The sequence below is a fragment of the Panthera uncia genome, chromosome E1, assembly GCF_023721935.1.
Source record: "Panthera uncia isolate 11264 chromosome E1, Puncia_PCG_1.0, whole genome shotgun sequence".
Classification (NCBI taxonomy): domain Eukaryota; kingdom Metazoa; phylum Chordata; class Mammalia; order Carnivora; family Felidae; genus Panthera; species Panthera uncia.
In genome coordinates this window covers 19,109,679-19,125,982 of record NC_064814.1, presented here as the reverse complement: position 1 = coordinate 19,125,982, position 16,304 = coordinate 19,109,679, and the positions used below count along the sequence as shown (strand labels likewise).

At 39.0% G+C, this 16,304-nt stretch overlaps 1 protein-coding gene across 9 annotated transcripts in view; it reads right to left on the bottom strand.

The window, feature by feature from the left end:
• CEP112 (centrosomal protein 112) overlaps positions 1 to 16,304 on the bottom strand; it is a 413,298-nt gene that overhangs the window by 359,599 nt on the left and 37,395 nt on the right. For 4 of the 9 annotated variants that reach the window (XM_049637678.1, XM_049637676.1, XM_049637673.1 and 1 more), the window contains 3 exons: positions 11,787 to 11,880; positions 9,776 to 9,853; positions 6,787 to 6,822 (listed from right to left, as the gene is read on the bottom strand). The exons of 2 other annotated variants lie outside the window; for them this stretch is intronic. In XM_049637678.1, coding sequence (XP_049493635.1) covers positions 6,787 to 6,822; positions 9,776 to 9,853; positions 11,787 to 11,880 — 208 coding nt within the window. 3 more of the 9 variants (XM_049637674.1, XM_049637675.1, XM_049637681.1) reach the window with 3 other exon arrangements.

Below are 16,304 nucleotides of genomic sequence, written 5' to 3'. Positions count from 1 at the left end.
AAAAGTTACATTTAAAAAACATAAAAACATCTACACCAACAGGATCTGAAGAATAACTATATTTTAGCACCTAGATAAGGAGTAATCTACAAAATAATTTTTTCACCCGGAAGGCTGATACCTATGAAGTAATGGCAACTGTCTGAATTTAAATTTCTCTCCACATCCTCCAAAAGTCCATACAGATCAACGAAGAGAGCACATAAAAACATCCACCACTCATGCCTACACCCTAACAAGCAGAGATCACGAAAACCCTCGATTCACATGTAACTGGCCAAAGAAAGATCACAGATCAGCAGAATCAGATCCTAAACCAAACCAGAGTGACAGCATGGAACAAAAAGGAAGGGCCTCGGGATCCTAGTGGTGTCGGAATTTAGACGTCAGCAAATACCGACCTGCAGAAGGAGAGTGGCCTACCTTCCGTGGGTTGTACAAAACACCTGACAGATGGGAGCGCTGGAGACGGGAGCATCAAAAGAAGGGTATAAAACAGCAATAGCACTACTACGAATTCATCCAAAGGATACAGGAGTGCTGATTCATAGGGGCACGTGTACCCCAATATTTATAGCAGCGCTTTCAACAATAGCCAAATTATGGAAAGAGCCTAAATGTCCATCAACTGATGAATGGATAAAGAAGTTGTGGTTTATATATACAACGGAATACTACTTGGCGATGAAAAAGAATGAAATCTTGCCATTTGCAACAATGTGGATGGAACTGAAGGGTATTAAGCTAAGTGAAATAAGTCAGTCAGAGAAAGACAAATAGCTTATGTTCTCATTCATACGTGGAACTTGAGAAACTTAACAGCAGACCATGGGTAAGGGCCAAGGGGGAAAAAATAGTTACAAACAGAGAGGGAGGGAGGCAAGCCATAAGAGACACTTAAATACAGAGAACTGAGGGTTGATGGCGGGGGAGAAGGAGGGAGGAAATGGGTGATGGGCATTCAGGAGGGCACTTGTTGAGACGAGCACTGGGTGTTATATGCAAGCGATGAATCAAGGGAATCTACCCCCAAAACCAAGAGCACATGGTATGCACTGTATGTTGGCCAATTTGACAATAAATTATAATGAATGAATGAATAAATGAATGAATAAATAAATAAATAAATAGTGTGAAAAGTGAACGTGTCAAGAGCCAGAAAGGAACCACTTGTGCAGTAGAGAGAGGCCCCTTGGAAGGAAGCCTGTCCATGATGAAGGGAAAGAAAGGAGCTAAAGAAAAAGGACCCTCCAGAAACAAGACAAAATCAAAGAAACAGAAGATGACAGGCCAAAATGACAAGACAGAAGGCACCTCTGATTAAAGAAACTGATCTTCAGTGGAGTAGAAGGCCTTCCCAAACTAAGAAAGCAAGCTACCCAAACCACCCCCCCCCCATATAACCCCGGCTACTGCTCATTCAAAACAATCTAACATCAACAATTATAAACAAAAACAAAAACAAAGAATCCAATATCCATAAAAACTTTCCACAAAAAACAGAAAATCAAAATCAAAACCTGTCCATAGTAGGAATTACTTTTTTTTAAAGCCATGAAACAGAAGTCAACAGTAACACGGCCTCCTTTGGCCTCCGCTTGTCTCCAGCACTAGCGATCACTAGGTTCTCTGTGCCACCCGCTTGAGGTGGGTAGGCCATCCTCCCACAGGTCAACGTTCGATGGTATCTATGTCCCGCCCCCAAGATAATACGTAGTCAAGTGTAACTTCTGAGTAATCTCAGGACGTTCATAAAGAACACTGCAAATAAAGGCAGAAAACAGAAAGATAGGAAACAGGAGTCGACCAAATAAGAGTTTGGCCAAGTTGCGAGATGCCAAATTGATAGGTAACGGTCAGCTGCACTTCTGCAAATTAGCAAAAATCACCTAGGAAAAGAAAATGATTTTCCAGGGCTAACATTTGTAATCACAAAACAATACGTAATTGCTAAAAGTAAATCTAAGAAAATATACATAAGCCCTTTACAGAGAAAACAATTAAGTTTTTTTGAAAAGCGCTAATAATGAAATAAATAGCAAAACGATGCTTTTAGATAGTCTCAATAGTGTAAAAATGGCAATTCTCCTTGACTTGATCTAGTGACTAAATTTATCCAATCCAAAAATCTCAAGAAGACTTTTGTAAAACTTAATAAGCTCATTATAAAATGTATATAAATAAATAAACAAGAAGAGCCTGAAGAAAAAAATCAAGATGGGGTGACTTACAAAGATATTGTAAAACTATAGTGATGACAGTAAGTCAACGAAACCAACCAGAAAGTACTAGAAATTCAAATAAATATGAGAATGTGATTCATGAAATATCTAGAATTGCAAATTATTGAAAAATTAAAGATGTGTTTAATAAGTGGGAAAAAATGAGGGGCGCCTGGGTGGCTCAGTCGGTTGAGCATCTGAGTTCAGCTCAGGTCATGATCTCACAGTTCATGGATTCGAGCCCCACGTCGGGCTCTGTGCTGACAGCTCAGAACCTGGAGCCTACTTCAGGTTCTGTATCTCCCTCTCCTCTGCCCCTTCCCCACTCATGCTCTGTCTCACTCTGTCTCAAAAATAAATAAAACATTAAAAAAATGAAAAAAAAAAAAAGTGGGAAAAAATGAGATCAGATTCCTTCCTTGCACCATATATAATAAATTCCCAAACGGATTAAATACTTATAATTAAAAGCAGAAGTATAAAAACTTGCAGAAGACAACATAAAAGAATGACTTTGTGACCTCAAAGTAGAAAACTTTCTTAAGCAAGAAACAAGAAAAAAAAAGCATACACAAAAAAGAAATTAATAAAGTTGACTACTTGAAGTAAGAACTTCTCTCCAGAAAAGAGATCATAAATAAAATGAGAAGATAATGAATAAAAGATCACAAATAAAATGAAAAGATAAGTCATAAACTGGGAGATGTTTGCACAAATGATCTGTCTCCAAAATGTGTAAAGAAGGTCTTTATAAGTTAATAAAAGAAAGAACAATACAGTTTTTTTAATGGGAAAAACTTGAGACACATTTTACTGATGAAGAAATCTGAATGACTAATACACACATGAATATATACTCAATCTTTTTAGAAATACGAAAAATGTAAAGTAATACCACAGCGAGAGGGTATTTTCTGCCACCAGATTGGTACACATTAAAAATTTGCCAATAAAAGTGTTCCAGATGGAGGACCACTGGTGGGTGTATGAATTAGCACACTTTACTTTGGGAAACATTTAGTTAGTAGGGACAATAATAAAACCCACTTAAATATTATACCAGAGAAAGAGGCACATTCTTTAGTAAATAACACTGTACTGTATATAAACACAGCTTTTTGAAAAACAGAGGCAGCAAATTTCCAGCAGGCAGCAAAGTGCACTCAATAAATATTTATTGTCTGAAGGTATATATATGAATAGTAAGTAACCATTCTCTATTTTTGGAATGGAGAAAAACCAGCCCAGAAAGTAAGTTCTTCAAGGACACACCCAAATCTGCAAATATATAAAACCCTAATTCATGAAGCAGAATTAAATATAAGGGGGAAAATAAAGGAAGGGGAAAACAGAATTCTCAAAGATGCTCAAGCTCTAATTAAGCTTCAAATTTAAAACCAAAAGCCAACAAAGCCATCTGTGACTTATTTTTACACTGCTCTACATTTACAAGCAGAGTACAAAATATTGGTTTAGCTAATTATAATGTAGCCTTTCAGCGATGCAGAAGTAACTCCTATTTCATTCTCTTCATCTTTAAAAGCCATTAAATACAGAAGTTAAGGACTCATTCTGTTATCATAAATTTCCTTTCTCAAGTTGACCAAAAAAGAAAGAGTATATTGTAATGTTTAAAAGCAACAATGGGGGCGCCTGGGTGGCGCAGTCGGTTAAGCGGCCGACTTCAGCCAGGTCACGATCTCGCGGTCCGTGAGTTCGAGCCCCGCGTCAGGCTCTGGACTGATGGCTCGGAGCCTGGAGCCTGTTTCCGATTCTGTGTCTCCCTCTCTCTCTGCCCCTCCCCCGTTCATGCTCTGTCTCTCTCTGTCCCAAAATAAATTAAAAAAAAAACGTTGAAAAAAAAAAAAAATTTAAAAAAAAAAGCAACAATGAATACCGTAAACGAGAATAAATCTTCTTTCTGTAATTGTTACTCATTTACAATCCATGGAGTTTGTCTCATACCCACTTTCAATACGTAATGAGAATTATCCATAGTAAAGCATGTTCTTGAGTCTATTTGGGGGAAATAAGCAATCTATTTTCTGATTTTATAACAGCAGCCAGATGTGCTTTGAAGTTCAATGTTCCCACTTTGTAATCCACCAGTAAATGGACTTGAAGCAATCTGTAAACAGTCTTAACATTTACTTCTTTCATGCTCTTTTAGAAAATTTCTTGTTCTCTCACAATACCTCAAAAAAGAAGACCACAACAAAGAATGTCCAAAATGGAAGATAAAAAGGATTTATGTGAAACATTAAAGTCTAACGAAATATTATACAGAAAACAATGCCAAAAAAAATTAAGTTCCAATAGCAGGAATGAATCACATGACCAAACACTTCTGGCTTAAAGAGCAAAGAGAATCATGGTAATAAAATATGTCATCATTTAAACTAGACACAAATACAGATATCTGAATGCTTTCTAATGAAAACTGGCTTTTGACATTTTGTTCTGGTTAGTTTTTTAGCTGATTTGTTTGGTTACAAAGGGTTCTGTCCGTCTATTTCTTTGGATTATTCAGGATTTTGACCAAACTGATCAAATACCCCTCATAGACTAATGTGGATCAGTTAGAGATGTTCTATGATTCCAGAAAAATAGAAAGACATTTTATATGATATTTTAGCTGCCTTAAAGGAAAGGACATTTTCAAGCCATCTATTACTAACAACACAACTAAATGTTTTTAAGTCGTGGCATCAGTTAGAACTGCCAAAACCCGCTCGGTAGTTTTAAATAAATTCAGTCCTCAATGTCAAATCAATTGTGCTCCAAAATAATTTTCTAAGGCAACATTTTAGAACTTGAAAAACATTGATCCACAGAAACAATACTACAAATGAAGGCTCATTCGCTGGTCTACTCACATTTCAACATTTAGTGAGTACAAATTAGATACAGAGAGAAAGGCACAGTCCATCGGCACAAGGAAAAGCAAGTAAGCCAAAGGAACAGAACAGAAATAGACACGTACCGTCACCTGATTTATGGGACAAATAACACTGCGGTACAACAGGAAGAGTCTTTTCAATAAATAGGAGTGCCATCTTGATATACACAAGGGACAAAACAAATCTTAACTCCCTATCTTATAACAGATACCGAAATCACCTCCAGATGGTATGTAATCCAAAGAGAAAAAGTCACATAATAGAGCCGCTGGGAGAAAACAAAGAAGAACATCTTCGGAACCTTAGGACAGTCAAAGATCTTAAACAGGACACAAAACAGCACTAACCGCATGGTGAGAAAATGAGAAAGTGAACTGCGTTAAAATTTAAAATTTCTGTTCAGCCAAGACACCAGTAAGAGATTGAAGGAAAGCAACAAAGTAGAAGGAAATATTTACAATACTTACTCGAAAAGGACTCTTATCCAGAACAGAAACAAGGCCCTCAGGTTATCAGTATGAAAAAGGCAAACGACCCAACGGAAAAACTGGCAAAGCCGTAGGCAGGCACTTCACTCCGAGAGGCTATCTAGACTGTCAATGACATAAAAAAGGTCACCTAACTGGATGAGTCACCGGGAAAATACATATGAGAACACCCCACGGTGCAGTGTCACTAACCACTCTCAAGAACGGCTGAACTTTAAGTTAAACAAACAAACAAAACCAAAACCGGACTGTCAATACCACGAGGGAAGAGAAGGTAGATTAATGGGAACGGGCACATCGCTAATGAGGGTGCAAATTGGCACAGTCACCTCAGAGAGACGTCTGGCAGCACCCACTGCACCAAGTGGCTTTTGGCTACACCACGAGTCACCCCAAACCTGCAAAGCTTCGCGCTACAGCCATTTTAGTTAGCTCGCAGTTCTGTGGTCAGCAACGTGCTCATCTCCTGGAACAGCTCGTCTCAAGTGGACTTACTCTTGTGTCTCCCACGCCAGCTGCCCCCGGGCCTGATTAGGACGGTTCCCAACAGGCCAGTGAGGAGAACAGCCAGGCTCCCCACATTCCTCACAGGGAGAGCAAAGGCACATCCCACCCGCTAACGGCTCACAGGTGTCCCCAAGCCCTCGACAGGGAGGTTCACCCCCCCCCCCGATGGGCCCTGGGTTCCAGGTGGGTCTGCGTGCCTCTGGGGTGCTCTCCACCCGCTGGAGCCACCCGTGGGATCCGACGCTCACGCCTGCTGACCTCGCCCAGCTCCCACTGCCTGTCCTGAGAACTATCCCTGCACTAAGCCCACATCCCTCCCAGATCCTGCTCCGGGGCTAGGAAGCAAAGAAGAGTCCTCACTGTTCCTTCGCTCCTGGTGGGAGTGAGGCTGTGCGGTCAGCATGTGGACGCAGGATGGGAGTGAGCGGGTGACTGCTAACCAGGATGGAAGGCCCAGAAAAGTCCTCCTCCCAGCCCCCCACCAGGCCCTCAGAAAAAGAAAAAAGAGAAAAGTTTACATAAACATAGTCAAGCAGGAAATATATGTATCAAGTATATTGACAGAGTGAGAAAGTTTCCCCAAAACTAAAGGTTACAAAGTTTAAAGAGTAAGAAAAAGATACAGGAGGAAAATTAAGTTGCTAGTTGAGTAAGTGAATCTCTACTTACATTACGTATTCCTAAAAAAAAAATACTAAGACGCTCCTGGGGAAAGAAAGAATATACTTGAGGAAAAAGTGTATTTTTAACAAAAACTAGAAAATTCAAATTCTAGAACCTCTAACGCATCTGAATGAAGGTGTCTGAAAGTCATGTCGGCAATATAAAAAAATGTACCCTCAGCATAGAAAACTAAAATTAACTACCATTAACTGATCACTCACAGGAAGAAAGAGAAAAAAAATCCATCACGCATTCTAATACAAAACTAAAATCAAAGCAAAATCTAAGCTCTTTAATACACTGGATTCGCAAATTATTCTACTGTGATCAAAAGATAGAGTTCTGCCTGATTAATGTATATACGTTATAAATATATAAAAATGCAAGACTTTCATATTTTACACTGTTAGCGCCTTCTTTGAACAATAAAAGTGTGAAAGAGAACCCAGGCAGACCTAGTTTTAAGGCATCACCTCAAAATATTTTAGATGTTTTATTTTAACTTTACTATACGAATGAAAAATTCAATCCTCTGAACAGTTACATAATCGGGCAAAGTTCTCTGTGGGCTAAGCAACGCACATCAGAAGTGCCAAATGGCTGAGGGCAAAGGCAAGTTTAAAAGGCTAGCCCAGAATTTTACTCTTCGCTCTGATACCGCTTTCTGGCAAATATCAGAAAAAGAGCTTTCTGGGGGATTTTCTGTGCTCTTCTCGCACACCGGTAACGCTAGGACTTCCCTCCAGTGGCAACTTCTCCTCCACCTTCAAACACAACGATGTTTTCCTTTGGACTTACTATTCCCCTCTTGTTATTAACTTTCTCTCTCTCATCTCTTTCACTAACAGGCTCCCTAAATGGCTACGAGATTCACGTTGCTTTAAATTCTCAGCCATTCCCTACCTTCTTCTAATCGTGTCCCTTGCAGTAGCCAGCTGTCCTCATTCCGTCCCCTGAAAGCCCGGCTGTCCGGCCTCCGGGTGGGGCCAACACCTCAAACAGCATAACCATAAATAAGGTTCCAGCCCTCGAGTCTCCTGAAACTCCAGACCTTGGCCTCCCCAATTGGTCTGACCATCTCTTCAAACTCCACCCGTCTAAAGTGAAACTTGTAACCCCTAAAACGGATTTCCCCATCTGACAGTTAACTGACAGGAAGCCACTGTTCCCATTTTCTCGAAGCAAACCTTGAGGTGCCCTTCTGGTCAGCTCGCCCATCGGTCACGCAGTGTCCTCTCCCCCCACGAGATGGCTTTTCTTTCAACCCTCTCCCTCTCCACAGAAATCACACGAGTGTGGAGTTCACCACAAACACCAAAAAGATGATGGTTCCCCTTCTCCACTTCTACCCACATCCAATATAACCTCCAAAACGCCACCAAGTCGATTTCCCTAAAGCATTCCTTTCATTAAAGACCATTATTAGTAGGAAGGGTTTTAGGTCTTTTAAAATAATAATCTCTACTGTCAGTGAAGAAGTAAGAAATAGACAATCCTATATCCTGCTGGTTGGAGAAGAAACTGGTATATGCCTTCTGGAAGGCTATGTACCAAGATGGGATGTGACCTAATGTGTACACAATGATGTACCAAATGTGCACACAAAGATCTGTAGGGAATTGTACTGCAGCATTACTTACATCAGCCACAGCCTGGGAGCAACCAAAATGTCCAGGATGCTTCGACAAGTTATGGAATGCCCACCCAAAAGCCAAATTAGTGCTATCATTAATATTCATATATTTATAGAACGGTTATAAACTTCTATCAAACTCAAAACAGCACATCATAGAGGCACCTGGATGGCTTAGTCAGTTAAGCATACGGCTCTCGATTTTGGCTCAGGCCATGATCTCAGAGTCTGGAGATTGAGTCCCGTGTCAGGCTATGTGCTGACAGCACAGAGCCTGCACGGGATTTACTCTCCCTCCCTCCCTCTCTCTCTCTCTCTCTCTCTCTCCCTCAGCCCCTTCCCCTGCACGCATGCTCTTGCTCTCTCTCTAAAAATTAAAATTAAAATTAAAAAATTTAAAAAAATTTAAAAACAGCACATAGTAAAATAGTATTTATAATATAACCCCGATTTTGTTTAAATTTTAATTGTATAAATGCACACGGAAAAAAAAAAAAAAAGGAGAGGAGGATATCTAAAACAAAATGGTAACCCATCTCTCAGTGTTAAGATTTTCAAATATATTTTAGTCCTCTGATTTCCTATACTTTGCAAATTTTCGAATTAGAAATTATCTTACTAACCACAGACCGTGATAAAAATTGTTCTAAACCCCTTTTCATTTCCTCAAAGCATTTCAACAGCGTCATGGAAAGTGGAATGTGGAAGGAATAAATAAACCTGCAGGGCTCACTACTGCCTACAATGTAAAGGCGAAACTGCTCAGTTTGCCCTTCAAACTCCGATACAATCCAGCCTGATTGACACTGGCCCCAACCCCCTGCCTAAGTCCCCAAGATCCAGTCATGGGCATTCACTCACAGCACCACACGTGTCTCCAGGCCTGCCTCTTTCCAGTTCCCCACCTCCACACCCACCCGGATGCGTTCATGTCCCTCTCAGTCTTTGCACCTGACGACTGGTGCCCGTAACGGCGGCTCATCAGGAAATCTCCGGATATTTTTAACCCAAATGACCTTGCTTCTCCAAGTCCTCCCTCCCCTTGCCTCCAATTCAATACTCTACTCTCTAACTCATGTTAGTATTTTACCAGATACTATCTTAAACAATTATTGAACTATGTATGTGTATATCTCCTACACCCTCGACAAGACAGCTTGTTGAGGGCAGGGACTATGTTTCTCTGGAATGTTATCTGTCTTTCCTGTTCTCTAGATCCTTCTCCCACAGTACCACCTCACATCTCAATGGCTGACATCCAATAATATTCACCAAATAGAATTAGTTCAGATGTTCTCCAAGTACAACAGGATTCTGCTACATCGATGTACATACATAAACCAAGTACTTTTTTTTTTTTACCCCAAGATTCCAACTATTAAGGCGAGCTTCGATGTCACTGTCATCCAAAGAAAGAGCAGATCTTTGGGGATGAACTTCCTGAAAGACAAAAGAGAAGAGAGAAGAAGGGGTAGAGGGAAGAAGGAAGAAATAAAAAGGAAAAGGAAGGAGGGAGAGAAGGGGGGAGGGAGAGAGGAAGAGAGGGAGAGAGGCAGGGAGGAAGGGAGGGGGGAAGAAAACAGAAGAGACAGAAAACAGGACAAAATATACGTCATTCAGAGTAACGAGAGTTTCGTGTGCTTTTCTGGTAGTACCGTATTGCCCTCAGAGGGAAGGTTTATGTCATAGCTGAGGCAAAGTTCTCAATTCTAAGTAATGACTGTTTACTATAGCTGCTTAGGGCTGCGAGGTGCCTTCACAATATATTCATACAGTAACTAGATTTCAAAAAAAAAAAAAAAAACACATCAAAAGAATATTTTAAAAATTAATCCAGATTCTTCTCTTTAAGTTCTTTTACAAAAAGTTTTAATTGTGGTATACCACAGTAGCTTTAAAGGGGGGGGGGGGGGGACACTTGAAAAGATGAATTATTTACAATCCTTAAAATTAGTTAACAGGGAATTTTGTGTTGATGTCCAAGAAGCTCTTTGTTCTTAAATTAATTCCCATTCATACACTGAATATAAAGAGAAATAAGCTTTGGATTCACAGCATGAGAACACAATTATGGCAAAATTCTACTTTTTTTAAAAATTAAAATTGCATGATTTTTTTCCCTCTCATATAACTTATTACACATTTATCAAAGCAGATTAAAACTATAATTAACTGAGGACAGCCTAAAATCTGTGCTCAGAAATGGACAATAATCTGGGAGCCCTAGAAACTTAGAAAGGTAAATCTATTTAAAATAATAATGTATACATTACAGTACAGCCAAAAAATGCATTCTGAAGTTAAATTTGCTGGCACAGCATTTCCACATTTTAGAACACCTCATTACTAATAAATAAACCTATTTACCTATGATCATTTAAATTATCTGAAGTGATGAAAAATATACTAAAATGCTCTCCATATTTTATTGTCTCCAAATTTCTAATGAACAAAATGTTGAATTTATTTTATATACTATATTTAAACTCATTATTGTTTCGATTGTTGGCCCCCCGTTTCTCGCATGTTTTTCTCTGTGAACAAAAATGTCTTCAGAAAGACATAAAACACCTACCTGCCTTGTTTTATTGTGAATAAATGTAACGGTTCATAATAAACCCACAGATATTTAAAATGTGCTGCCCTGAAAGTATTCCCCAGAGTTCCAAACTATCACTGGAGAAAATGCAGTGAGTTAGGTTTAGAGCACAGCCACGCATCACACATGATCTCCTTGTTAAAAGTCATGTAACTCAAGACAAGCCAGAGTTACAAGAAAGGCCATAGTAAGCAGGCAAGAAAGGCCTATGGCAAGAAAGGCCATAGTAAGCAGGCAAAATTCTTCTCTTTAGGAAGCTAACTGGAATGCTCATTGCACTTTATTCAAACCAAAACCCTGTTAAGCAGTTAGATGTAAGAGGCGTTCACATTTCAGAATATAAACAGTTCACCTTCAGCAGAAAGGCAGTATCCCCCACTAAACTACAAATTAATCCCAGTTTCTTAACTCTGACCACTGGGTGGTCTCTCTCTCTCTCTCACTCTCTCTCTCTCTCACGCACACACTGAGTAAAAGGGAAAAGCAAAAAAAAAAAACAAAAACTAAAAAAATGAAGTCTTCCAAAGTTATTCTCCAATGCACAAAAGCAACAATACACTGATTCACATGATGTCTCAGATCACCGAGAAACCACAAGGAGCACTGTGGAATTTACCAAACACACCATTTTCTTTGATATCAGGGTGTTCACCAAAACCTTCAGACTTCATTCACTGTTTTAAAGTAATTGTTGGAACTTTGACAAACATGAAACTAAAAATTTGTAGAGTTATTTTAAAGTAACAAACAAACAAAAGTAGAATCTGATCTTACACAACTCTTTGGGGTAATATTTTGTCCATCTTCTCTGGAGGTTGGACTCCCAGAATGTGATCTTGTTTGGAGCTTCGCAGTATATTGGTTCCTACTAATAGACCAAAATAATAACAATCAGAATGGGGGGAATACAGAGGACAAAGGGGGCATTTAAATCTGGGATTACCAATTTTTTTCTTTTGGAAATAAGATGATTGTTTATATTTAACAATGATACTTCCATGGCAGAGAAAAAAGAAATGCAAATACCGGCCATTTATTATTTCTCACATTTTATTTTTATTTAGATTTACGTATAAATAAAACATCACCTAAATGCCACGTGCCTGCTCACAAACAAATGCTATTTTTAAGTGGGACTACAATAAACTAAATGTATTTAAATCTTTTCTCCTTCCTCCCCCTCTTCCAAGTATAGAATAAGAAAAAAAAAATGAAGCATATACTCTCAAGAGGATAATCATTTTAAAAGGTTTGTAAGTTTTATTGGATTCATGCTGCACATCAAGATGAAGGCTTAAAATATATAAAATGAAAAAATTCTCATGTAGCTGAAAATTTGGATTAATTTGAAACTATGTCAGAACCTACAGATAAATCAGTCTTAAATTTAAAATACACCATGCTAATTCAGGTAAAATGTTATAAGTACAGTACAAATAGGAAAATAGTTTAAGCTTCCAAATGAATTTCGACAAAAAGACTTTCCTCCAATGTAAAATATAGTATAAAATATTATACTCAATATTCTACTTTAGCCTGGAGTCTCTCATATATTTTTATTCAAGCTACTTCAATGAAAGTTTCATTATTAGGAATATCTATCCTCTGAACGGCTCCTTCAAGATACATGAAATGGAAACTAACCATTAAAGAATGAATTAAAGTCACTAACTTTTAACCACAAGCCCTATCAGGATTCCCTTCACAAATATTGGTCCATTTTAGCTATATTCCCAAAGACAGAATTATAATTAAAAAAGACAAGATGACAATGAATGTGTTTTTTGGTAGTAACAATGAAAGAATAACGTTCCGTAGACAAGTCACTAAGTAATGTCAAATGTCTGAAAAAGCTGTTTTAAAGAGAGCTATTAATTTTTTATACCCCTACTCAATATCCAAACACTTAAAAACTAATGAGAAAAACAGATAAAGCAATAGGCTGAGAATAATTTCATTAGCCCATGTGCTTTAGCTGACATAAACATTTAAAACTCAGGATGTGGGAAGAGGCAACCTGATACATCATACTAAGCAGTGGCCTGTTCTTCTTTAAGAATAGATTAAACAATCATAAAAAGAGCTATACTTAAAAATTGAAAACTGCTTAAATATTAAAAGAAATTCTCATAGAAAATATTAATAAAAAAAGAGGATGGAACCATTTATCTATTTATTACACGGGGTGCATACATAAAACAACATATCCTTTCAGTTCACTTGTAGCTGTCCTCTGTACCAATTTACCCTTTTTCCCTTCACAATAAATTTCCAAAATAAGTTACTAGACCCCTGTCCCAACCTGACATACACTTGTCAATCAACTACAATCTGATTTCCACTCAACCTAAAAGTGCTGGACACTATCAACGATCTCCTAGTTGCTCAAGCAAATGAACTATCTGTCCTTACCCTAGTTGATCTCACTAAACATTAGGAACAGTGTTTTCAGGATGTCACATCTACTGGCTCCCTAGAACCATTCTTCCCTGATTTTCATTTGATCCTTCAGAAATCTCCTTTATAATAACCTTCAGTAGCCTTTCCTTCCCTGCCTACCCCATGCGTCTCAGAGTTCTGTGTCAAACCTTATTTATTTTCCCTTTTACATGCATTCCTTCTGGACAATCCAAACTGCTAATAACACTGCTATTAGCTTTTCAAATAACAAGGAGCTTGGATGACCAAGTCTGTATCTCCAGCCCAAATTGCTCTTTCTCAGCCTCAAACCCTATTACAAGTACAAATTGTACTTGAATTGTACTTGAATTGTAAGCCCTACTTACAATTCAACGTGTCCAAAACTAAATTCATTATACTGTCCCTAAAACATGCTCCAGTGCAGGCCAAGGAAAGCAGAGGCATTGCTGAAGCCAGCTTCTGGTGAAGGCAGCTGAGACGACTAAAGAAGGAGGCCATATCATTGCTAAGATCTGGTAGGCACAAGAGACACAGGGCGTCAGGCACAGAAGTTTCGTTTCTTGCCACTGAGACTGTCTCCTACTGGAAACACCATTAACTGAAACTCAAAGTAGATAGAAAGCTCGAATTCACAGTGACGGGGCTGGAGGTCAGGGTGACAGTGGAACAGAGGGTAGGGGACAAAGCTGAGCCCTGTAAGCCTCTTTAGGAAGAATAGCAGTAGATGTCTACCATGCAGACTAGCTCGTAGACAGCCTACAATTGGGACCTGGGACATGATTACAGGAGCTCATGCTTATGCTACTTGCGCCATTTAGAAGAGAACTGTGGCTTGATCAATTTCAGGGTGCTGAAACCAACACAGAAAGAAAAGCTTCAGCACTTTAGTAAGACGCGGGCATGCGCATGCCTCTTTACTCCGTGGAAGGAGTAAAACTGTAGGAAAAATACATTCTTCCCTTTCACTTTTTCCTAAAGCTGTAGTATTTCGACAAGAACCCAGAACCACTCTGTCAGCATAATGCGTGATTCCAAATACTAGAGAAACAAAGACTTGTCTCCTTAAAGATAAAGAGATAAGACACAAGATACGTAAGGTTTACACCTAAAGGAAGGCCAATCAAATGACTTCCTGCAAAACTTATTATGTATATGTAAAGGGAAACTTCTAAATGTAATTTTTTTAAGTAGGCTTCATACCCTGCATGGAGCCCCATTCTGCACTTGAACTCACAACTCTGAGATCAAGACCTGGGCTGAGATCAAGAGTCGGATGCTCAACTGACTGAGCCACCCAGGTGCCCCTAAATGTAATTTTAATTTGTGTTTCCAATGTCATTCAAGTGGATATTTCAGATGTAAAAAGGAAATGAACAATCTGTGGTCATAAAAATGTGCTTACAAATAAAAAACATGATTACCAAATTTTAAAATCATAATGGAAGAGACTAACACATTAAATATAGTATAAAATCAAATCGGCGAATTATAAAATTAGTTCAAGAAATATTCAGATAACACGAAGGAAAACATAAAGGGATGATTACAATAAGTGAAAATGCAAGAGATAAGGTAGAAAGACTCATAATCTCTGACATCGAAATAATAGGAATTCCAGTAGGAGTAAATAAAACGGAAACTCAGGAAATAGTTATTAAAAGAAATAGTAGGGACAGTGCCAGTTAAGACTACATCAAATAGCCTAAAAGAAGAACTTACAATATCACTTTTAGATAAAACAAAAATGTGATGCCATGAAAAGGATGAAAACTGAAGGTCTGCCAGGCTCTGGTTCCAGAAACAACTAGACTCTGGAGAAGTAGAAAGCAATCAAAGTTCCCCTAAGTAGAAGAAGAAAGTCAAACCTGCCAGGGGCGCCTGGGTGGCTCAGTCGGTTGAGCGGCTGACTTCGGCTCAGGTCATGATCTCTCGGTCTGTGAGTTCGAGCCCCGCGTCCAGCTCTGTGCTGACAGCTCAGAGCCTGGAGCCTGCTTCCAATTCTGTGTCTCCCTCTGTCTCTCTGCCCCTCCCCCACTCATGCTTTGTCTCTCTCTCTCTCTTTCTCTCTCTCTCTAAACATTAAAAAAAAAAAAAAAAGATAATTCAGAGGGAAAAGCCAAGAGCCCCAGGAACAGAGCGAAGAGCCACAAAGAACACTCCCGGGGAAGGAGCATTAAACCCTAATCAAGATACAGGCAATAAATGCCTGGCTAGATTTCAGAACTGCCATAGAATTGCCATCACTCCTCTCATTCCAGGTCTCTGAATGGGAATTCTCCAGGCCCTCTGTCACCACCGTGGGTTGGCTGTATGGCTGGCAGGGAGACAGAACTTCACTCTTTTCGTCCACAGGTGTTTAGATTGGAAGAAGCCACACCAAGGAAGACTCAGCTACACCTGCATGTGATTTTTATTACGTGCGTTGAGGTACAATTTATGGACAATAAAACTGGATCCACTTAAAACGTAGAGTTTGAGGACTTTTGACAAATACCTGTATAACCACCACAATAAAGACACAGATTCCCATCACACCCAAAAGTTCTCTCGAGCTCCTTTGTTAATCGACCTATTCCCTCCTGCAAACCCAGACAACCTCCATTTAGTAGAATCTCATGTATACGGACTCAAACAGTATGTACATTTTTATGTCTGGCTTCTCTCACTGAGGAAAATGTTTTTCAGATTCAGCCATATTGTTAAGTGTATTCAAAGTTCATTTTCGTTTATTGATTAGTGGTATTCCATTATATGAACGAACCATAATTTGTGTATTTATTCATGTGCTGATGGACATCTAGATGGTCTCCACATTTCAGATACTATGAATAAAGCTGCTATGAACACTCTAGTTCAAGTGTTTATGTGGAG